Consider the following 24617-nt stretch of genomic DNA (forward strand, 5'->3'; position numbering starts at 1 on the left):
TGATAGCTAGTATATATAAGAAGTACTTTTGAGATGAGACAGAGTGGAGTATTAGGGCCAGAAAAGTATAAGGCTATAACGTTGGAATAAACAAGAGAATTGGAGGGAAGGCTGTTAGAAATTCAAGGGTAGAGAGGGATGCTGACAATATGTATGAGGTGTGACTGTGCCTGAAGGCAGAAAAATCACCACATTCTTATAACTCGATTTGTTTGTGTGTGAGTGTAGAAAGGCAGAGAGGATGGAAGGGAGTAACTAGGTGCACCTACAACATTAAAGGAAAGGGGGGCATTTCAGGAAAACTACAACCATTGTTTTTTAAAGAAAAAGCTCACAAAGTTGTTTGTCTTCTTAAATGCATTTTTCTCTTAAACAATTTAATAACGTTTTAATAACTGCTGACTGACTATAACTCTTGACACGAGGAACTCACATGTCTTTGGTTTCATGTTAAGTAGAATGGCTGCCTGTGGCATTTAGAATTTTGGGCTGTTTTCTTTTTGTTGTTGTTTTTAGTTGCTTATAATAAATATTAATGCTTTTAGATAAACCTTTGTTTTATTTTCTACTTTATTCTCAACTCCTTACCTCTTAGCCAAATTTTGGGGAAAATATTTTTTAAATTTTCTCTCTTTTCAAATCCTGGCTCTGTTTTCTTTCTTCATCTAGTTTGAGTAAGACGCGAGATTATGTAGGTCATCAGCCAATTGTGTAGATTTTTAAAAATTATTTATATACTTTTCATTAATTACTTTACCTAACATATAAGTGTTAGTATGCTATAGGAACTCTTGTAGGGCACTGTAGAACAAAGCCTGGGTAAAGGAATTACAATTTTATAAAACAACATGTACATGTTGAACTTAATTTAGATATCATTTGAAATGTGTTGGATCAAGATTTACATGTTTCAGAAGCACATGATTCTGTTTGTCTCTTGTTCCCTTTTATAAACAGAATTATGCTAGTAATGGGCCAGGATACTCAAACTTTGCTTCGTGGTACCATACATGTTTTTGAAAATACTATTTAAGGTTCTAATATGCATTTGAAATTTATAGCTATTTACTTTTAGAATTCCTTCTATGTGCTTTTGTCTCTGTGGTTCATCCGGAGAGCAGAATATTTTTAACCAGCATTATTCCCACTGCAGTGAAGCTGAAACATGATATTTGTTTCTTGTTTTGTTGCTGATATGGCATATTTTGAATATTTAGTAAATAGACTTTTCAAAAGACCTAATTAAATCATTACTCTTGGCCACATATTTTCAGACATTCACTAATATTATGAATTCACCACATCAGCTGATTTTGAATATGAAAAAGATTGTTTTTTATCAACACAGCCTGATGTGTTTACCTCTTTTCAGAAAAATTATTACAACTTTAGGAATATTATTATTTATTACAGCCCATTTGTAGACAGGGCATTTCTAAATATCAAACCATTTTTGTAATAGCATTAAATAGGTTTTTGTTTCTTTTCTTTACCTTAATTTCCAAGTACTTACTATTTTCATGGGTCTGAATTGAATGTAGCTACTTCCATACCTCACCCACTTTACTAAAATAATGGAATTCCTAGTGAAACAGAACAAATGTACAGAGTGTGGTCAGATGAGAATTCTCACATGCTTATTGAAAGTTTCTGTTAAACCATAAAATTACAATAAATACGTTAGATATTCAATGTACACCTGAATATACAAGGTAAATGTGGGTAATGTCTTAGACTCAGCTGTTCCATTATTAAATTTAAATGTGCTTTGAGGCATTCATTTTACTAAATGTTAAGACTGGCCTGAAGAATGCAGTACAAACTAACACTAAATATAGCGGGAATATTTTTGCTTTAGACTGTTAGAAATCATCTCCTTATATGTTTGACCATGAAGGAAAAAATGTATGTAAGCTATGATGGAAAAGATGTATGGAAACTGTGGATGCTGTAATCCCCCACTGTGTCAGCTTTACATGCCTATACACTCCAAACTTACCTTCTTCCTAATATTCTCATTGAGAGCTCTGTGTCTTTATATTTTAATAAATACATTCTTTGAGGTTAATTACAATAAATGGTATATTTGTTTTAGGTAAGTATATTAAATTAAAGAGTAATTTTTGAAGTCAACATTTCTAGCACTACTTATACCTAGTGTCAAGGTCAATAATAACATATAATAGGAAATCTGATACTGTATTTTCCCATGGATATATGGCAACTCTAGTTATATTTTGATTTAAATTATTCATTTGCAGAAGTCTAAGTCATCAAATACATTTAAGCCATTATGTTTCTCTTATAAGAAAATAGTAAGAATAAGAATAAAATAACAACTATCATTTTCCTGTGCTTACTATCTGTCAAGGGTTGTTCTAGGTTTTTAAAATATATGTTCACTAAATTAACCTCCAAAACAATCCTTTTCGGCAGGTAATATTATCATCCCAGTGTACAGATGAGGAAACATGGGCTTGGAGAGGTTAAGTATGTGGTCCAATGCCACATGACTAATAAATGGAGCACAAATTCAACCCCAAAATATGGCCCCAGAGCATCATATCTCAATCAGCACAGGGTATATTAAACTCAGTATTTTGATTGTAATATACAGAATTAAGAAATATCTCTCTTCCTTCTTCTTCTGCTGATCCTTGCTTCTCTTCTTTTTTCCCATTCCTTCACCATCCTTATTCAGTCCTTACATGAGTGTTCCTATCTCTATCTATTCTAATTTAATTTCTGAACGACTCTTGTGGCTTCAACTGACACCTACATAAAATGACCCTCAGATATTTATTTTAAACCTCATTCCCAAATCTCTAATTGCCAGATAACCATTTCTATGATGCTATTCTTTAATCCCTAAATACACCACAAATAAAATTTCACTTCCTATTTATCCTGCATCAAAGCAGGTCCTATTCTTGAAATGTCCTCAGTAAGAGTACTCTCTTAATTGCCAGCCAAAGTAACTTGAAATTTAAAAAGACTTTTTTTTCTTTTTTGCTTTTACTTTGCACATGGGGTTGTTAAAAAAGTGAGAATATATATGGAAATGTTGAGCAAATGAGAGAGCTATTAGTATTATTTCTATTTTCAATAATTTGTCAAATTTTACTAATTTGTCCCATGTATTGATTCAGAGCAAGACGGCCAGGATTCCAATCCCTTAATTTCTTTTAAAATGGGCATTCTAATAGTACTTACCTTGCTAGTTTGCCTTTAACAAATTAATTAGTGCCCTGGAATTGATGTGCTCAAGGTGGCGTTTAGCAGCTAGCAAACACTATGAATATTCTATTTTTCTCTCTGCCATCTCTCTAGTTCAGAATTTTGAGGGTCACAGCTCAAAGACCTGAGAGTACGTAGGAAATCACCCCCATTTTCATTTTCCAGAACAGGGACTTTCATTTTACAGAACTGTTTCAGCAACTTGGGGGAAATGAAGCCTCAGTCTCTTGGGCCCCAACTGTATTCACAATCTGCCTTCTCTGGCCTCTCCCTACACTAGTCCATACTGCAATATCAATATCCTTAAAAGATTGCTTCCAATTAAAACAATATTGGGGTTCCTTGGCTGTAGAATTGAGGCAAAGTTGTGTTATATTTGAAGTTCTCAAAAAATATACCGATACTCTAACATTTTAGCTTGACTTTCTTCTTTTGTTCTATATTAAAATTGTCCACTCTAACACACTGTTCAACAGTAAGCCAAGTCCATGAATAGTGAATGACTGTAAAATATTGTATTCATTTGATACACTTTTATTTTTATTTTATTGTGATAAGAACATTAATGTGAGATCTGCCCTTTTAAAAGATTTCTAAATGTACAATACAGTATTGTTAACTATAGGCACGATGTTGTACAGTAGATCTAGAAATTATTCCTCTTGCATAAGTGAAGATGTATACCCATGGCTTATAAGCTCCTGATTTCTCCCTACTGTCTATCCTGGATAACCACCATTCTACTCCATGCTTCTATGTGTTTGACCATTTTAGATACTTCATATATATAAATACCTACCAAGCAGTATTTGTCCTTCTGTGACTATCTAATATAACATCCTTAAGGCTCATCCATGTAGTCACATATGGCAGGATTTCGTTTGGTTTTTGAGCTGAATAATATTCCTTTGTATGTATATACAGGTTGAATATTTCTTATCCGAAATACTTGGGACCAGAAGTGTCTCAAATTCCTTTTTTTTTTTTAAAATTTTGGAAGTTGCATTATACATGCTGATTTAGCATCCCTAATCTGAAATGTCAAAATCTGAAATGTTCCAATAAGCATTTCCTTTGAACATCATATTGGCACTTGGAAATGTTTGGATTTTGGGGCATTTGGATTTTGGGTTTGTTTTGATTAGGGATGCTAAACCTATATCACCTTTTTTTATCTATTCATTTGTTAATGGCTATTTAGTTTGTTTCCAAATCATGACCATTGTGAAAAAAGGATTGCTGGATCATACGGTGATTCTATTTGTTATTTTTTTGAGGACCTCCATACTGTTTTTCCACAACAGCTGCATCATTTTGCATTCCCACCAACAGTGTACAAGGGTTCCAATTTCTCCACTTCTTCACCAACACTTGTTTTGGTTTATTTGTTATGATAGCCATGCCAACAGGTGTGAGGTGATTTCTCATTGTGGTTTTGATTTGCATTTCCCTGATGATTAGTGACACTGAGTATTTTTATATACTTGTTGGCCTTTTTTTTTTTGAGACAAGAGTCTCGCTCTGTTACCTAGGCTAGAGTACAGTGGTGTGATCTTGGCTCACTGCAAGCTCTGCCTCCCGAGTTCATGCCATTCTCCTGCATCAGCTTCCCGAGCAGCTGGGACTCCAGGCTACTGGCTAATTTTTTGAAATTTTTTTTAGTAGAGACGGGGTTTCACTATGTTGGCCAGGATGGTCTCGATCTCCTGACCTCATGATCTGCCCACCTTGGCCTCCCAAAGTGCTGGGATTACAGGTGTGAGCCACCACGCCTGGCCACTTGTTGGCCATTTTTATGTATTCTTTTAAAGAAACATCTATATAAGACCTTAACCATTTTTTTATTGGATTACCAAACTTATAGCTATTATGTTGTAGGACTTATTTATATATTTTGAAAATTAACTTTCTATCAGATATACAGTTTGCAAATATTTTCTCACATCCCATAGATTGCCTTTTCATTTTCTCGACTGTTTACTGTAGAGAAACTTTAGTTTGATATACTTTCACTTGTCTGCTTTTGCTTATGTTGCTTGTTTTGGGAGTCATATACATGAAATAATTGCCCAGGCTGTCTTTTAGCAATTTTCTTCTAGGAGTTCTATAGTTTCAGGTCTTAATTTTAAGTCTTTAATCCATTTTAAATTGATATTTGTGTATAATGTATATTTACATTCTTTTGCATATGGATATCCAGTTTTCCCAACACCACTTGTTGAAGTGACTATCCTTTCCCCATTATATATCCTTGGCACCCTTATGGAATATCAATTGACTATCATGCATGGATTTATTTATAGGCTTTCTAGTCTGTTTGGTTTGTCTATATGTGTGTCTTTATGCCAGCACAATACTTTATTCATTACTGTAACGTTGTAGTATATTTTAAAATCAGGAAGCACAATACCTCTAACTTTGTTTATCTTTCTCAAGATTGTTTTGGCTATTTAGGCTCCTTTGTGGTTTCGTATGAATTTTGGAATTGCTTTACCTATTTGTATAAAAAATGCTGTTAGGATTTTGATATAAATTGTATTGAATTTGTAAATTGCATAGATAACATGGACATTTTAACAATATTAAGTCTTCCAATGCATGAACTTGGGATGTCTTTCCATTTGTTTGTATCTTTGTTGATTTCTTTCAGCAATGTTTTGTAATTTGGGGCATACAAAGCTTTTACCGCCTTCGTTAGTTAGTAAGTTTATCTCTCATTACCTGTTTAAGTCTTATAATATCATATGAACTTAAAGCCAAAAAGCCTTCCTTTGTCAAATACATGTTCAAAAGAAAATATAAGGAGCAATGCTTTTCTACTTCCAATAGCTCAGATGCTTGATATCTTTTTTTAGGGTGCAAATGCTCTCGTCACATACACTATCATTAGTGGAGCTGATGATAGTTTTCGCATTGACCCAGAATCCGGAGATCTGATAGCAACCAGGCGGTTGGACAGGGAACGCCGCTCCAAATATTCACTGCTAGTTCGTGCTGATGATGGTCTTCAGTCCTCGGATATGAGAATTAATATCACTGTCAGTGATGTGAATGACCATACACCCAAATTTTCCAGACCTGTATACTCTTTTGACATTCCTGAGGACACAATCCCTGGTAGGTGATGGGTGTCTTATGTGTATTTTGCAAGAATCGCTTTTGAACCAAAATTACATACTATGTTTCGGCTGCTCTTAATCAATGATTAGTTTTTAATCATATACTACTAGTTATAAAAATATATATGCTGGATTGTTGGATCTTTTCATTAGCGATCTTTGGTAAAATTCTCAAGCAAATGGCTAAATTTTTTAGGATGAATGAGGTTAGCCATTTATGTGTCTGAAAGTATTTGTGACATGGGTTATTAATTTTCTGTCAACCACAGTTTTGGTACTCTTTCTGCTTTAAAAACGTCTAATGTGATTTGGGGGCTATGTATAAAAAGAACAGCAAAAAAAAAAAATACATGAAAAACTGTGAATATTGATTCTAACGCTCACTAGCTGTGTGACCAACGGCAAGTTAATTCATTTCTCTTAGTTTCAATTCTCTATCCTGTAAATGGAAACAGTAATTCCTGTTAAGAGTTAAGGTAAAGGATAATTTAGAAAGTACATTGAGTTTGCTAACACAGGGCTTGGGTATTAGCAAATGCCCATTAAGTGTTATGAGAAACTGAATCTTTAATTATAATCTTGCTTCTTTGAACATATTATATTGTGATTTTTTTAGTCTGAGTACTCAATATCCATGTTTCTGGTGTGTGTGTGTATGCTTCATTCCCATTATTGGAAATTTTTATGTAAAATTAAAATTTTATTCTGAATTACATTTGGAATGATTATTCATGATAAGCCATACATTTTAGAAACTCCGTTTGGCAAAGGAATTAAACATCTACAGGAGACTCCTTCTACCTGCAGTTTTTTCTTCATTCCTCGAGATATCTTGTGCAAGTCCTTTATGGAAATCCCATCACACTTATTTCTTGACTTAGTTATTTCAATGACCACATAAGTTCTAGAGTAGTATCACCAGGGCATAAGCCTATATATTTTTTGGAATCCTCAGTTCCTGACACTAGCAATATGCTACCTTAAATGTAGATTGAATTCATCAGTATATTTATGGATAGGTACTGCTAGATGGAAACATAACATCAGATGTATTATTAATTCCTCAGGAAATTTATGCTGAAACCTGAGGTCCACTGGATATCTGATATGTCACATACTGTATTCAAATAGGGAAATGATAATATCAAAATCTGCAGAATGTTATGTTCACTGTATTTTCATAGCAGTTTTCAGTTAAGATATTTTACTGTACAAATACATTTTTTGGTCTTTTTCTATATGTTCTCTTAGTAATACTTCTTACTTCCTTGATTTTATACTATTAATTTATTCTTTTGATAGGTTCTTTGGTAGCAGCCATTTTAGCCACGGATGATGACTCTGGTGTGAATGGAGAAATTACATATATTGTGAATGAAGATGATGAAGATGGCATCTTTTTCCTGAATCCCATTACTGGGGTCTTTAATTTGACTCGATTATTAGATTATGAAGTACAGCAATATTATATCCTCACTGTTCGAGCAGAAGACGGTGGGGGACAATTTACTACCATCAGAGTTTATTTCAATATTCTAGATGTAAATGATAATCCACCTATTTTCAGCTTGAATTCATATAGCACATCTTTAATGGAGAATCTACCTGTGGGATCTACTGTTCTTGTGTTTAATGTTACTGATGCAGATGATGGTATGTATTTTATTTAATATAATTTTTAAAACATCTATAAACTGTCATCAGATTTATATTACATTTATTTATTGTGTTGAGCTGTCACAAAAATGCATTTTGTGAATATAGGTTGGAAGTTGAGGAATAGAATTATAACTGAACTATAGAGGATTTTAAAAATTAAGTACTTTATCGGTTAAATTCTTATTTATAACAGAAAACATACCTTGTATTGTTTTATAAACTTTATCTTATTTTTCCCCCTAAATGTAGGGTCGTGTTTCAACTTAGCAATGTAGAAGTCATAAGACCACTTTTTTTTGGATAATTTTGTTAGATAAATAAAAATATTAGGTTTACGTATGTTATTTTAACTTGAAAAGGATAGAATTTCAAAGCAAAATGAAACCAAAGACTTAAGTAAAAATGCTTACGAATGCAAAAACTAAGTTTCACATTTTTGACTGACAAATAGCTAATAATTTTTTTTTTTTTTTTTTGAGACAGAGTTTCACTGTTGTTGCCCAGGCTGGAGTGCAATGATGCAATCTCAGCTCACTGCAACCTCCACCTCCCAGGTTCAAGCAATTCTCCTGCCTCAGCCTCCCGAGTAGCTAGGATTATAGGCATGCACCACCACGCCTGACTAATTTTGTATTTTTAGTAGAGACGGGGTTTCTCCATGTTGGTCAGGCTAATCTCCAACTCCTGACCTCAGATGACCCGCCTGCCTTGGCCTCCCAAAGTACTGGGATTGCAGGCGTGAGCCACTGCACCCAGCCCAGCTAATAATATTTTAACTAGGTTTCATTTCAGCTCGAACAGTTTCAGATCTGTTTAATTTATGCTAATGATCAAGTTAAAATTTTGCATTAAATTTATACTTTACATGTGTTTGATTTGTATTTATTGCAAAAGCAATTGGCAAACTTTATTTTAATAGCTGACTCCTTTGGCCTTTCTTCTAACACCTGTTTTGTAAGTATACATATCATATAATATAGCATTAGAGAAAACATTGTATGGATTATCAATCTTTAACTGAATTGTCTGGAAAATTAGTACGTGTTTTTCCCTTATGTTGGATGCAACTAAATTGTCTCATCAATATATAAAACAAGGGACAGTACTTTGAAGAAGAAATAGGTCTCTATTGACAGGCATATCTATCTCAATTTAGAATTTCCTTATTCTTATGACTTGGATGATTTGTGAAATCTCAGAATACTATTCTATTTTAACATTCTATTCTATACTTAGTTTCCTTCTCATAGTGTCTATAAATGGCACTTGGAACGATATGAGAAGCAAAAAGGACAGTATTTTATATATGTTTCAATAAGTAAAATGGGAAATACTTCTTTAGAATTCATTGAGTAAGAGCATTTTGATGTTTCCTCCTCTAATTTAAGTGCAGTTAAAATTGGGCACAAAGATATATCTAAAATAGATACAGCTGTAATGCTAGTACTACTACTATTACTACTACTGTTGCTAGTAACAATACTTTAATGTTAACGATGTTAATAAGAATCTCAAGAACTGACATCTGCCAAGTGTTTTGCATGTACCCAGTCCTGGCCTAAGAACATTGCACACTCTATTTCATGTACCTCATCCCAGGTCTGTGGATTGGCTCCAGTTAGATATCTGTATATAATTGAGGTCAGTCCCTATTTTGGAGATTGGTTTATCTGCTATAACTTTTAGTTAGTCTACCTATTCCATAGATAAGAATATTTTCAAAGCTAATCATGTATTCTTATTTGTCCTGTGACTGTGCTCAACTTTTCTACAGTGAAGAATTTTCCACCATGTTTCTTTGTGATTTATTAGTTATGTGTTAGAGAGAGCCCATTGTTTCATAGAATTGTATGTTTTCCTGGAATAAGTTTTATTTACCATCATAACTTAAAATATAGGGAAACTGGGAAGATACCAAAAAATTAAAAAGAAAAAGAAAAGAATTTTGTTTGTCAAAAACCTGCTGGAATATTCCATGCACATGTAAGCACAGAAATACATTGACCATTGTCTCTAAGTAAGTTTTTGTGATATTTTTCCTTTAATTGCATTGAGTAAAAGTTTCAAGCTATATTTATTCATTGTTCTAGTTTTGAATACGTTTATCAGTGTAATTTCCTGCACCTTGACATAAAATATATGACACAATTCCTATTCTTTCTGAATTTCAAGGACAGTGATAAGGCTGTACAAAGGTAAGCTTGTTTGTAAAAATTTCCAGCTCAGTTACACAAAAGGGTCTCAAGTGTTTCACAGGCAATATTAGTCAGACATTTTTAAAAAATAACAAATTAACAAATAAATCTCAATCTCTGATCAGAAGGTTCCAATGAGGTAATATTGTCATCTTTTTAGATGAAGGAATTTTATATGAAAATAAATGTCACAATCTGTTATCTGTCTATGGATTCTGTGAGTTTAAAATTTAGCTTACATGATGATTTCATAAAAATAAATCAGATCTTTTACTGTTTTCACAAGAAGGGTAATACCTCTGTTAGCATCAAGACTACTAAGCATACGGTATTACATTGAGGAAAACTATTTAAATAGGAGCATCACGGAAATATTCTGGCTTTGATGGTTAGTTCATTATCCTATAAATTATTTACACTTTAAATATTGGGAAGTCATATTAAAGTGTTTTGCTAATAATACAATTGGAATTTTTGCTGAATAAATGTAGCTATATAATATTGGTGTACAATACAGACCATTGAGTTTCATATATTCCAGTGACCTGATGACCTTGTTGAAACTGCTTTATAAAGATGGGTGTTATTCAAAACACTTCTATGTGTTGCAGCTATGTGAAAAGTTGACAAATATTAGTTCTTTATAGAAATTAGAAGATAGCATTTATAGATTGTGAGTAAATATACATATTTTATAGCATGAAACTATACACCTATACTTTTAAAATATATTTTACTATTTATATATTTTTTATATATTTATAATATATATTTTATGTGCTGTGCTTCTTAGAATGAAATTATTCATGAGACTGAAATACTATATATAGATATGTAGATATCTATATATAGTGTGTGTGTATGTGTGTGTATATATATATATATATATATATATGACGAAACCATAAAACCATACGTATGCAATAAAACTGCCAGGAAGAATCATGTAACTAAATGACTTGAAGAACATTGAACACAAATGGTTCACAGTGGGCTGTTTGAAGTTGAAAGATCTGGTGGGCCATTAAAGCCCACTAAATTTAAATTGCAACACTTATGGATAAAGCTTAGAATTCAAAACAATGTAAAAATAATAATTTTAAAATAATGTGTTTACTGTCTCATGGTTCAGATATTTGTTGCAAAAATAGAAAAAATGGTCTGAACTTAGTATTTTTCAGTATACTTCAAATATTCCAGGAGAAATTTGAGTTTTGCTATGTCTGCATGTATTTTTTAGATGTAGTGTATGTGGCCAAAGTCACTTTTTAGACTTGTCAGAAATGAAAAGTTATTTTCTTTACAGTAAAGTAAATGCAGATGGATTCCATGGCCTGTAATTGCAGCAATTAATTTTCAGTTCCTGAGATGAGAGCTACTTCTTCTATAATATGGCAATATTTTATGTAAAAATAGTTATATTTTTTATTTGTTTCATCAACAATAATAATCTTCAGTTTATTTTTAATGTTGTTAATATATTTGTCATTATGTATTTGAATATAAAAGCAAATTTTTCTTTTGTTATACTTTTAGTTAGCTTAAAATTTATTACTTCCCTTACCCATTCATCTACCAAACTTTTTGCATTTATAAAAGAGGCTGTTCTGCTGTTTACAACAACGCTATAAAATTTTGGGATCATGTTCTCTTTTTGCCTCTGCAATTTAGCTGTTTACTCAAGGAAGTAGCATACATGATGGACTAAGGATGATCAGATACTTGATTTAATTGCTCCCATTCCTGTTGATTTATGTAGAAATGTTAGGCCATGTAAAATGTCTGTATTTTTAATGTATTTTGATCTTAGATATGAAAGATTTTATATGCTTCTCTAGAATTAAATTTTATATCTTTGCTTGTTGGTATTTATTTTCATTCATGTGTTTTCATAACTGCATTTCTCAATAATAGTCATGTCCCCAAAAGAATGGGGATTCAATATTTACTGATGAACTTTTTTGTAGGAAATGCAGAAAATTTTCTTAAAAAGTAATTAAACGTAACTATATATGTAGACGTTAATAGAAACACACGTATACACATAATTAAAAATAAATTGTATGTGTGTATATATACTCAAATATGTATATGTTATAATGTTTGAGTAAATATATATACACACACAATATAATGTATATACGTATATTTATGTTGTAATGAAAGTCCTAAAAGCTTTATATATATATATGTGAAGATAGTGGAAATTTTTTTCCTCTAAAGCCTGTGGAATTTTAAGACAAGGGGTTGAAATAAGCTGTTAACCTTGTTCTAGTCAGATTCTACAATTCTGTTTCTTTCCTGTGGGTGAATTGACCTCTGACACCTATTAGCTTTATTTATTCATATTTTTCCTGATCTTCAGACTCCTAAGTATTCTGAACTTTATAACCTCTTCCTTGTTCACTTGTGAGTAGTCTTAAATAAACTATAAAGATTAAAAGTCACAACTCATAATGAAGGGGAAAAAATAAACTACCCTTTCAACGATTTACTCAATCATTGTTTATCCTAGAAATTTTTGTTAATAAGTCATTGTCTGAAAGTTATATTCATAAATATTTTTCCCATGTTTCAAATTAGGCAAACGATATTAGAGACAGTAAAGTCACAGAATAAGAGTAAGTGTGGCGTTTTTAAAAACATTGAGTTCTACATGGTAGAAAAAAATCTCATACTCAAGTTAAATTTGACTTCTTAAAGAACTTGATGAAGTTCAAAAAAAGGCAAAAGTTAAATGAAGTATTCATAGAATAGTGAGAAAGAATTTTTCTAAAGAAAAGAGTAAAAGGGTGATTAAATTGTTCTAGACGACTTTTGCCAAAAGTGAACATCACTTCTCATAGGTAGAATTCAGAAACCTGGATAGTTGAAATTAATGTTAGAAATATAGAAGCTAATTGTAGGTAATTCAGGTTAGCCAGTAGATATTTGCTAGTCCCAGAATATACATCTTTATTAAAGATAGATTACCTGGATGTACAGTATGTTTTTATCATAATATCCTGTAATTTTTCCAATGTCATTAGGGTAAGATATAAAAATGCACGTCGTTATAGGCCAGAGAAGAAAACATCACTCTGAGGCAGAAACTGACTTCTTTCTGTTTTCACTGCTTATTTGTTATTTACCTTTAGTTACTAAAACAGTAAGATGATGTATATGATCCACATCATTTTTGTTATAAGACTCTCTGCAATCATTTTCTGAAGTGAGGATTTAGAAACAATTTTTAAACTAAAAAATGACACATGATCCTAAGAAAAATCAACAGTATCTAAATACAGTTCAATAATAGCATGAGCATTTATATTTGGAAAGTTTTATGTATAATTTTACTGCTAACAATTTCTTTAAAATACTTTTTAGAAACTTTAAATATGTTTAATAAAATTTGAAAGAGAACTATTGTCTCAAAGGTCGATTACTTAGCTAGACACTTAATAGGAATTAATAAGTATTTATTGATTTTGACACGAAATATAAAAGTACACTTAAAGCATTCATGACTAATGCCATGCATCAGAACATTTTATTACCCTTTCTTGAAAATTGGTGTCAGCCTCCCTAAATTACTAAAGTTACAAATGTTTGACTAATAGTATAGTGTGTGGCACTGTTAGTGTTGGACCATCAGGAATTATGTGATAGAAACAAGGAAATATATAGAAAAATACCTGCTCTCTGGAATATTTTTCTCCTCTTTACTTTTGTAATTTAACATTTCAACACCCTAGTAAATAGCAAGCAGTATATAGAGCATTTGTTCACAGGATTTCCTAAAGTGTGTTTGGATGCACGGAATATCAAACATGCCAAATTACTTGCCAAAAGTTTTGCTGTAGCTTGTTCTGCAATCAGCATATGTTTAAGAAAATTTTTTCTTCCCTTTAATTTCAGGCATCAACTCTCAATTGACTTATAGCATTGCTTCAGGTGATAGCCTTGGGCAGTTTACTGTTGACAAGAATGGTGTACTCAAAGTCCTAAAAGCTTTGGATCGGGAAAGTCAGTCCTTCTACAACTTGGTTGTTCAAGTGCATGACCTGCCACAGATTCCAGCCTCCAGATTCACAAGCACTGCTCAAGTCTCCATTATTTTGTTGGATGTAAATGATAACCCACCGACATTTCTTTCCCCTAAATTGACATACATTCCAGAAAATACACCTATTGATACTGTTGTTTTCAAAGCTCAAGCAACTGACCCAGATAGTGGCCCAAACAGCTATATTGAGTACACTCTGCTGAACCCTTTGGGAAACAAGTTCAGTATTGGGACCATTGATGGTGAAGTGAGGCTCACTGGAGAACTGGACAGAGAAGAAGTTTCTAATTATACTCTAACAGTGGTGGCTACAGACAAAGGTCAACCGTCTCTCTCTTCATCTACAGAGGTTGTAGTTATGGTACTTGACATCAATGATAACAACCCCATCTTTGCACAAGCTTTGTATAAAGTGGAGATTAATGAAAACACACTTACTGGAACAGATATAATACAAGTGTTCGCAGCAGATGGAGATGAAGGCACAAATGGACAGGTTCGCTATGGCATTGTTAATGGTAATACCAATCAGGAATTTCGGATAGACTCTGTCACAGGTGCCATCACTGTCGCTAAACCTTTGGATAGAGAAAAGACCCCTACCTACCATTTAACTGTTCAGGCAACAGATCGAGGCAGCACACCCAGAACTGATACCTCCACGGTCAGCATTGTTCTACTGGATATTAATGACTTTGTTCCTGTATTTGAGCTATCTCCGTATTCTGTAAATGTCCCTGAGAATTTAGGGACACTACCCAGAACAGTTCTTCAGGTCAGTATATTTAAATAAAGCAAATGTTGTCTTAATTATAAGACATCTATTTGAAAACCTCCCCTCTTCTACAGCGTTTACGCTTCCCCTGTTCTCTCCTCATTCTCATCCGTAAATGCTCAATTGCAGATACAGCAAATTTTGAAAAGGAAAGGTTTATAAACATCATACCTAAGAACCTCTTAATTTCCTCATCGATGAAACTATTGTATTTTACTAGCTTTCTTTTGTGTATACTCATGTTGCACACATTTAGGTATTTGTGTTTTTGAATTTTGTTCCACAAGGATAATATCTGCACATAGTAAAAAACTAAAATGATGGAAATGTTTGAAACTTCGTTATAAATATTGTTCTACTCTTTTCCTTCATATATTTAACTACCTAGGTGAAACTGCTCTTAAAAATTTTTATGAAGCCTTCCAAAAATGCTGTGCATTAGCTTTACACATATTTTTACACAAATAGACTCGGGTGATATATACTATAGTGTGCCATTTTTATTTTTTACTTGAAAATCTAAAAATATATCTTTGGAATCTCTTAACATAGTTTTACCTCATTTTTTTTTAATGGAGGCATTTTATTTCATGAGATGCATTGTTTGTTTTACTCACATCTTGATATGTACTATTCTACAGGTGGTGGCAAGAGATGATGATCAAGGATCTAACAGCAAACTCTCATATGTTCTGTTTGGTGGTAATGAAGACAATGCTTTTACTCTCTCAGCCAGTGGAGAACTTGGAGTAACACAGAGTCTGGATCGGGAAACAAAAGAGCGCTTTGTCTTAATGATTACAGCTACAGATTCAGGTAAGTCCATTACACCCTTGTTCATTTGTAGATAATTTCTAGGCCAGGCGCGGTGGCTCATGCCTGTAACCCCAGCACTTTGGGAGGCCGAGGTGGATGGATTACTTGAGGTCGGGAGTTCAAGACCAGTCTGACCAACATGGTGAAACCCCATCACTACTAAAAATACAAACATTAGCTGGACATGGTGGTGCGTGCCTGTAATCCCAGCTACTCAGAAGGCTGAGGCAGGAGAATCGCTTGAAACCTGGAGGCGGAGGTTGCAGTGAGCCGAGATCACGCCACTGTTCTCCAGCCTGCGCAACAAGAACGAAACTCGTCCCAAAATAAACAAATAAATTAAATAATAATAATTTCTTCATAATATGAGTATGAAGTATTTTCTGTTTGCCATTAAATGAAATATTTGTTCACTTTTACTAATGCTTGAAATTCTGATTGCCTCTATGTTATTGATGGCACATCATTCACTTTATGACATTTATATATAAGTGGCAAGGGCTTAAGGACATCGCCACCTAAGCCCTATTCCCATAAAACAGAATGAATTGTTGCCCTATAAGCCTATTGAGTACCTCTGGATGTGACCTTACACTCTACTTCCTGAGCTAGGGGCATTTAAAGTACTTTAGCTTTGGAAACATGTAGATGGTTCCAACCACTTCTCTTCTGATAGACATGGGTGAGTGAGTCTGTTAGGAGGAGGTTTCACTAGAAGGTGGCTCAGTATTCAGTGAAGCATTGGTCTAAATGTGCAGGCTGCTCAAGAACCAAGTCCTGGTTCCAGGGAGCCAAACTATAAGTTCCTGATGCCATCAGCCTTGAAAATCAGGGTCAGGGGGAAACCAGGACTTGGAATTATTAGTATAAGGATAAATAACAGAAGTCTAACCCTAATTTCTATTAAATAAGAAATATGCAGATCAGATGTGTGAAGATTCTGCCCAATAGAGTTATGGAGGATTCTAAGTTATGGAGGGTGAGCAATCAGATTATCAGTAACATTATGATATGTGGAAGCCTGTCACTCAAAGCTTTAAAAATGATGCTGAAGACCATGATGGGAGGCACAAATGAGTTTCAGTGACATTAGTATCCTAAGTCATGGTGTTTTGGCAGCTCTGAAAATGAAAGCATTAATTAAACCTTGTTTCAAAGCACAGCTCTCTATGGGCACTGTTTTTCGAGTCGCTCTGAAATAGACTGGCATTTCTGAGGCCACTGGTGGATAAATACTCAATTAGATGTCTGAAGTTCACTTTTATGAGTGATACAGAAAACAGAAGTTGTGAGGAAAGTTGAACTGGGTGATCTTGAAATTAATTCCCTTGGATACTCTTGATATGAATAACCACTTTTTTCAGGAGAATGTGAGTTTTAGACATCCGGTTTTAGAATCTACAGTTTAATCTTATTTTCCAAGAATGAGATCTTTGACAGAGGACTTAAATTACATATTCACTGTTTTCATTCAAAAGTCAAACTTGTAGATGACATGAGAAATTTCAGAAAAATATGGCAGGTATTAGATCCCAGATGCAATGTTTTTCTCAAATCTCTAGTGTTCTAAGGACCTGGAAAATATCAAAGTGTTTCAAAAAAATTTTGAGAGTTTAATTCTTTATCTCACAAATCACCTTTCCTTTGCATTTTTTTTGAACTATTACCTTAGCCCAGAGATAGGTCAACTTCATCAGTATGGCACAGATTGCAGTGGCAGTTTTTAATCATGCAAACCACTAAATGTTTCAATGTGGGAGGGAGAAAACATTACCATTTAAACTCTCATCATATTTTTATTTACTGACTGCATGGTTACAGAGTAGCACATTTGGAAACTCTACTCCTCTCTACTGCTCCAATAAGCTACAACCACAGTATCATATGTATGCAGTGCTAAAAGTTACATTACTAAATTACAAAACCGGAAGAGGGCATAATAATTATATCTCATTTTTCCTGTAGATAATTAAATTGCTAAACAGACTACAATTCCATTACTGATGATATGTTGCTTAGCTATAACAGAAAGTATGGATATTCGGCCTTCATTATGCATTACTTATAGTTATTTCTTCTGGAAATATTTACTGTACCAAGTAGAAACTCATAGGAGGCTAACACATCCACCTGGTATAGTAATGCAGGTACTACTACATGGTTTAAAGGAGAGTTTGCTCAAAAGCAGTTATGTCCTTCATATGGGTTAGGCATTTTACTCCTAAGTAGCCTTTCTTACAAGAGTTTGCCTTACCATTTTCTCATATGTGCAATAAATAAAATAATGTTTTAAATGGAGCAAGTAGCAGGAAATTATCAGGGAAACTAGAAGAGTATACTTTAAAAAATGAATTCAGATAATTAATTTAGAAATGGAAGTATATCCTGTAGTTAAATACATAGACTTTATAGTTAAACCCCAGTTCACATCCTACCTCTGACATTCCCAGCTATATGACCTTTGACAACTTTACTATTCCTTCATGTTTGTATCTATGATTGGAAATACTAATATCTATATGAAAGTTTCTTGATCAAATAGATAAAAAAGAATACTTATTTTAGCTATTAATGTCAGTCAGCATGTTTACTAGACATTTCAAGCTTAGTAAGGCCAAAGTAACACTTTTGACTTCTATTCACCTCCCTATCTTAAACGAATTGCTCCATAGATCATTTCACAATTGCTGAAGGCAAACCTTGTTATTATTCTTCATTCCTCTTCCTCTGTACACCATATCCAACAAATTCATTAACAAGGGGACTCAGCTTCAAAAATGTCCAAAAGTGTCCTGAATTTATCCACTTTTCTTTACCTCCAAAACGACCTCCTTAGTCTAAGCTGGGGTAGTATGATAGCTTGCTAACTGCCTATCTTTTCTCCTGCATGGTGCATTATCCAACAGGCAACCCAAGAACATTTAAAACTATAAATTAGATCATCATACCCTATCTCTTGCATAGAGAGCATGCAACGATTTCTAAGAATAAAATTTAAATGTCTTACCATTGACTACATGGGATTCAATAACTTGGTCTCTGTCCATTTATCTGAACCCCTCCACCACCACCAGCTGCCACCTTTATTTTGAGCCGGAGTCGTGCACTGGCCCCAGCTCACCCTTTGTCTCCTCTCAGTTCTGCATTTAGTATCATCACATTATTAGATTGTAATTGGCCAACATGGAAGTATTTACACCATGGAAATCAGTAAATGCTTTGAATGTAGTTGGCCTGTTTCTTGAAAGCAGTTGCTAAACATTTACTGAATACTGCCAATGCCAACCAATCAATCAGGCTTCCTTAAAAATGCCAACCTTTCTGCCATGTTGGCCTTTTGCACTTGTAGTTCTCTCTGCCTGGAATTTTCTATTCTACAGCGAGCTGTTTGGTTTGGTTTGGTGGGGGAGAAGGACATCCATGTCATGGTCATTTTGTCATTATTTTAGATAAAATGTCAACTTCTCAGAGAGGACTTGTCTGACCAGTAATGTTATGTTTGCCCTTTCCCTTTTCCCAGTGTCACTCTATCAACTTCCTCCTTATGATTTCTTAACACAAATTCCTATCTAAAATTGTGTTCTTCTACATAAAATATATGAGTGTATAGAGTTTGTTTACCTTATCCTTCTCTATCAGATTTCCAGAGAAAGTAAACTTCCTAAGTCTTATTCAAAATGGGATTCTCAGAAACACTTAGAAAAGGACCTGCAACATAATAGGTGCTTAATAAATATTTGTTGAATGAGTAAGTTGTATATGTTGAATAATGATAGTTGTCATTTGAAAGACAACCTATTATTTTAATATGCAACTGTTATTTATATATATTTAACCTACTTATATTTAGTTTATTGTTATATATTCATTGTTTGCAGATTTTTTTTAAGAAACTTCCAAAAGAAAAAAGTGCAAATCATTTTTAATTCATGGCTGAAATTCCAGAAGTTTTTGCTACATTGGCTGCGGTCATTCAAAGTGACCTCTCTTTTGAAAAGCAGCACAAGTGTTTAAAGCATTGTGGTGTTTAGTGTGATGTGACAAATTGCAGTCACATGTAAGGACCCAGTGAAGCATTTTATGGCTTTAATTCAGTTTCAAGTGCTTAAAATACGGCTTGAGCTATATTCTCATGACTTTCCCCTGAACCTTCTGGCTCTGATTCAATTCTGTTATCTATTAGACGTTTCTAGACAGGTCGTATTGCTACTCTGTGCTTTACTATCCACCTTTTCTTACTCTGGTTCATAAGATTTAATTCAAAACCTGCATGAGCAGAAACTACATGCTTCTGAATAGTTTTTGTTTGTTTGTTTGTTTGTTTGTTTGTTTGTTTGTTTGTTTTGGAGTGGGAGTCTCACTCTGTTGCCCAGGCTGGTGTGTAGTGGCATGGTCTTGGCTCACTGCAACCTTCGCCTCCAGGGTTCAAACAATTCTCCTGCCTCAGCCTCCCAAGTAACTGGGACTACAGGCACATGCCTGGCTAATTTTTTTTTTTATTTTAGTAGAGACGGGGTTTCACCATGTTGCCCAGGCTGGTCTCGAACTCCTGAGCACAGACAATCCACCGGCCTCGGCCTCCCAAAGTGCTAGGCGTGAGCCACTGCGCCTGGCCTGAATAGTTTCACCATTCGACAATTCTTTTATACCTGGTTTTCCCAAGGCAAACAATTGTGAATCTTCCATATCTCCCAAACATCTAAGCACTTTCTAAGCACATGTGGCAATTGGTTTCACATAGCTTAAATATAAGGGCCCATCATTTCACACCAACTTAATTTGTAAAATTTGCTTGTTTTAAATTTTATTATGGAAATTTTGGTGTTCACATAAATTATTCCAACAGATATATATTTATGCAAGTAATTTGTCCAGACCTTTTAGAATTTTTTTAACTCAAGATGAGATTATGCCCTCAAAAATAAATTTAAATGCTGTGAGGCATTAATATCTGCCACTACTCTTTCAGGGAACTGAATTAATGTGCAAGAAAGCAGTAAAACAAACTGGTATGACACCTTGGGGTTGCTACAGTTATACTCAGTGTATATTTTGGAGGAGTTTTTAAAGAAAGCTACATATGAAAAAATTCTAAGTTAGAGAAATCTGACATTAAGTGATGATTTTTTTTTGGCCAGGAGGTTTCTTGGAGATGAGCCAGTCCACTTCCTTTATTTTCCAGATAAGAAAATTGAAGGCTGGGATAGATAAGCAGTGTGCTAGAACTTGCAGACCCAGGTAGTGGCAAAGTCAGGTATAATATTTAGAATTTCTGCCTTTCAACTAAATTCTTGCTCATCCATATCATATTTATTAAATTTTTTTAAGGAAATCAGGATATTCCTTAAAATATATTGCTGACTCTCTCCATGAAATAAACTTATAAATATGCAATTTAAAAAATATTTTCTTTTTATACTTTATTCATTTCACTTTAATAAATGAAACATTCAACTGCTATTTTTCTTTCCCCAAATAAATAAATGTTTGAAAACATTTTTAAATGAAGCCAAATTAAGTGGAATCAGTAATTTCAATATTGGTATTTTGAAAATAAGCTTAAATTTAGACATTGTTTAAATTTAATTGTTAAATAAAGAAGATATAAAGAATTTGTTAGGCTTTATGCCTAGAAGATGATAATATTGGTAATTATCACTGCCAATTATCATTTTGCATTAATTAAAATCAAACTATGGTGCTAATTTAATGCACTTTATAAATAAGTTCTGATTACAGTTAGTGATATGGTTTGCCTGTGTGTCCACCAAATCGCATCTTGAATTGTGGTTCCCATAATCCCCATGTGTCATGGGAGGGACCTGGTGGAAAGTTATTGAATCATGGGGGCAGTTACCTCCATGCTGTTCTCCTGATAGTGAGTGAGTTCTTATGAGATCTAATGGTTTTATAAGGGGATATTCCCCCTTTGCTCAGCACTTCTCTCTCCTGCTGCCATGTGAAGAAAGATGTGATTGCTTCCCCCTCCGCTGTGAATGTAAGTTTCTTGAGGCCTTCCCAGCCATGCCAAACTGTGGGTCAATTAAACCTCTTTCCTTTATAAATTACCCAGTCTTGGGTATGTCTTTATTAACTGCATGACAGCAGACTAATACAGGTTACTGATATCAGAGAGAGTAGGGCACTGCTGTAAAAATACCGAAGTGGCTTTGGAACTGGGTAACTGGCAGAGACTGGAACAGTTTGGAGGGTTCAGAATAAGAGAGAAAAATGTTGGAAAGTTTGGAACTTCCTACAGACTTTTTGAATGGCTTTGACCAAAATGCTGAGGTGGTATGGAAAATGAAGTCCAGGCTGAGGTGGTCACAGATGGAGATGAGGAACTTCTTGGAAACTGGAGCAAAGGTCACTCTTGCTATGCAAAGAGACTGGCAACATTTTGCCCCTGCCCTAGAGATCTGTGGAACTTTGAACTGGAGAGAGATGATTTAAGGTATCTGGCAGAGGAAATTTCTAAATGACAAAGGATTTAAGATGAAGCAGAGCATAAAAGTTTGGAAAATTTGCAGCCTGAGATTGCAATATAAAAGAAAAACCCATTTTCTGGGGAGAAATTCAAGCCCACTGCAGAAATTTGCATGAGTAACCAAGAGCTGAATGATAATCACCAAGACAGTGGGGAAAATGTCTCCAAGGCATGTCAAAGACCTTCTCCACAGCCTCTCCCATCACAGGCCTGGAAGCCCAGGAGGAAAAAATGGTTTGCTTGGGTGGGCCCAGGGCACCCCTGCTGTGTAAAACCTAGGGATGTGGTGCCCCACATCATAGTCACTCTAGCCATGGCTAAAAGGGGCCAACGTTCAGCTCAGGCTGTTGCTTCAGAGGGTACAAACCCTAAGCCTTGGAAGTTTCCACATGGTGTTGAGCCTGCAGGTGCACAGAGGTCAAGAAGTAAGGTTTGGGAACCTCCGCCTGAATTTCAGAGGATGAAAATAAGCTTAAATTTATACATTGTTCAAATTTAATTGTTAAATAAAGAAGATATATGCCTGCTGGGGCATTGCCTCATGGAGCTGTGAGAAGAAGGCCAGCATCCTCCAGACCCTAGAATGGTAGCTCCACTGACAACTTGCAGCTGTGCACCTGGCAAAGCTGCAGGCACTCACCACCAGCCTGTGAAGGCAGCTGGGAGTGGGACTGTACCCTGCAAAGCCACAGGGGCAGAGCTGCCCAAGACCATGGGAGCCCATGTCTTGCATCAGCATGCCCTGGATGTGAGACATGGAGTCAAAGGAGATCAATTTGGAGCTTTAAGCTTTAACTGCCCCTCTGGATTTTGGACTTTCAGGGGCCTGTAGCCCCTTCATTTTGGCCAATTTCTCCCATTTGGAATGGGTGTATTTACCTAATGCCTGTACCGTATTATATCTATGAAGTAACTACTTTGCTTTTGATTTTACAGGCTCATGGGTGGAAGGAATGTACCTTTTCTCAGATAAGACTTTGGACTTGGACTTTTGAGTTAATGCTGAAATAAGTTAAGACTTTGGGAGACTGTTGGGAAGGCATGATTGTGTTTTGAAATGTGAGGACATGAGATTTGAGAGGGGCCAGGGACAGAATGATATGATTTGGCTGTGTGCCCAGCCAAATCTCATCGTGAATTGTAGTTCCCTTAATCCCCACGTGTCCTGAGAGGGACCTAGTGGGTGGTAATTAAATCATGGGGGCAGTTACCTCCATGCTGTTCTCCTAATAGTGACTGAGTTCTCAGGAGATGTGATGGTTCTATAAGGGCTTCACCCCACTTCACTCTGCACATCTCATTTTTCTCTCTCCTGCTGCCTTGTGAATAAGGACATGTTTGCTTCTGACTCTGCCACGATTATAAGTTTCCTGAGGCCTCCCCAGCTCTGGGTTAATTGTGAGTCAATTAAACCTCTTTCCTTTATAAATTGCCCAGTCCCAGGTATGGCCTTATAGCAGTGTGAGAAGGGATTAACACAGTCAGTGAGACTATTATACTTCTATGGGCTTATTGATATTTAACAAGTCTCTTAATATTGCTTTTTCACAAAATGTTTATAGAGCACTCTACTCCAGATATTCTTCTAGGTGCTGAAGATAGGCTGGTGAAGAGGTCTCTGTCTTTATACAGCTTAAATTACAATCACAAAAATAGACAGTAAAAAATAAACAATATAGTATATAGATTGGGAGTGTTATGAAACATGATGCGGTTAAATTAACTGGTGAGAGAGTGTTAAGTACTTATGTATTTTACCCATTTTGAAAGTTGAATCTTTGGACTTGATGGTAGAATCGGAAGGATAGGAAGCTGCAGAAAGGCACGAATCAGGCATGAGTCCTAGAATATTTGGATGAACAATTTGGAGATGGGGAGAAAAAAGATTTTAGGGCAAATTACCAAGACTTAGTTTTTGGACATATTACGTTTGAAATATTATAACTAATTGAGATGTCACATAGAAAGTTAAATATAAAAGTTTAATTCTCAGGGAAGACATTCAAGTAGAGATACATCTTAGAAAGTCATAAACATTAGATAATATTCATTATATGCACACTTAGTGCTTGTAAGTTCCAGAATATGTACTATATTATCTCATTTAATCTCACAATAGCCCTGAAAGTTAGGCACTAGTATCTCAATTTTATTGATTTATAAAACAACCAACAAAAATTTGTGTTAGAAAAACTAAACAACTTGTACTGCCCATTCAGCTGTTTGTCAGTGACTACAGGATTTGAGGCCAATCCACTTAACAGGTAATGATTTCTTAACA

General features: G+C 34.6%; 1 protein-coding gene across 2 annotated transcripts in view; it reads left to right on the plus strand.

The window, feature by feature from the left end:
- Window positions 1-24617, plus strand: part of FAT4 (FAT atypical cadherin 4) — a 177861-nt gene that overhangs the window by 85623 nt on the left and 67621 nt on the right. For both annotated transcript variants that reach the window (XM_008969462.4, XM_008969463.4), the window contains exons 4-7: window positions 6093-6354; window positions 7659-8009; window positions 14111-15033; window positions 15675-15849. In XM_008969462.4, coding sequence (XP_008967710.3) covers window positions 6093-6354; window positions 7659-8009; window positions 14111-15033; window positions 15675-15849 — 1711 coding nt within the window. The remainder of the gene's footprint in view (window positions 1-6092; window positions 6355-7658; window positions 8010-14110; window positions 15034-15674; window positions 15850-24617) is intronic.

This window comes from Pan paniscus, chromosome 3 (assembly GCF_029289425.2).
Source record: "Pan paniscus chromosome 3, NHGRI_mPanPan1-v2.0_pri, whole genome shotgun sequence".
NCBI classification, from domain to species: domain Eukaryota; kingdom Metazoa; phylum Chordata; class Mammalia; order Primates; family Hominidae; genus Pan; species Pan paniscus.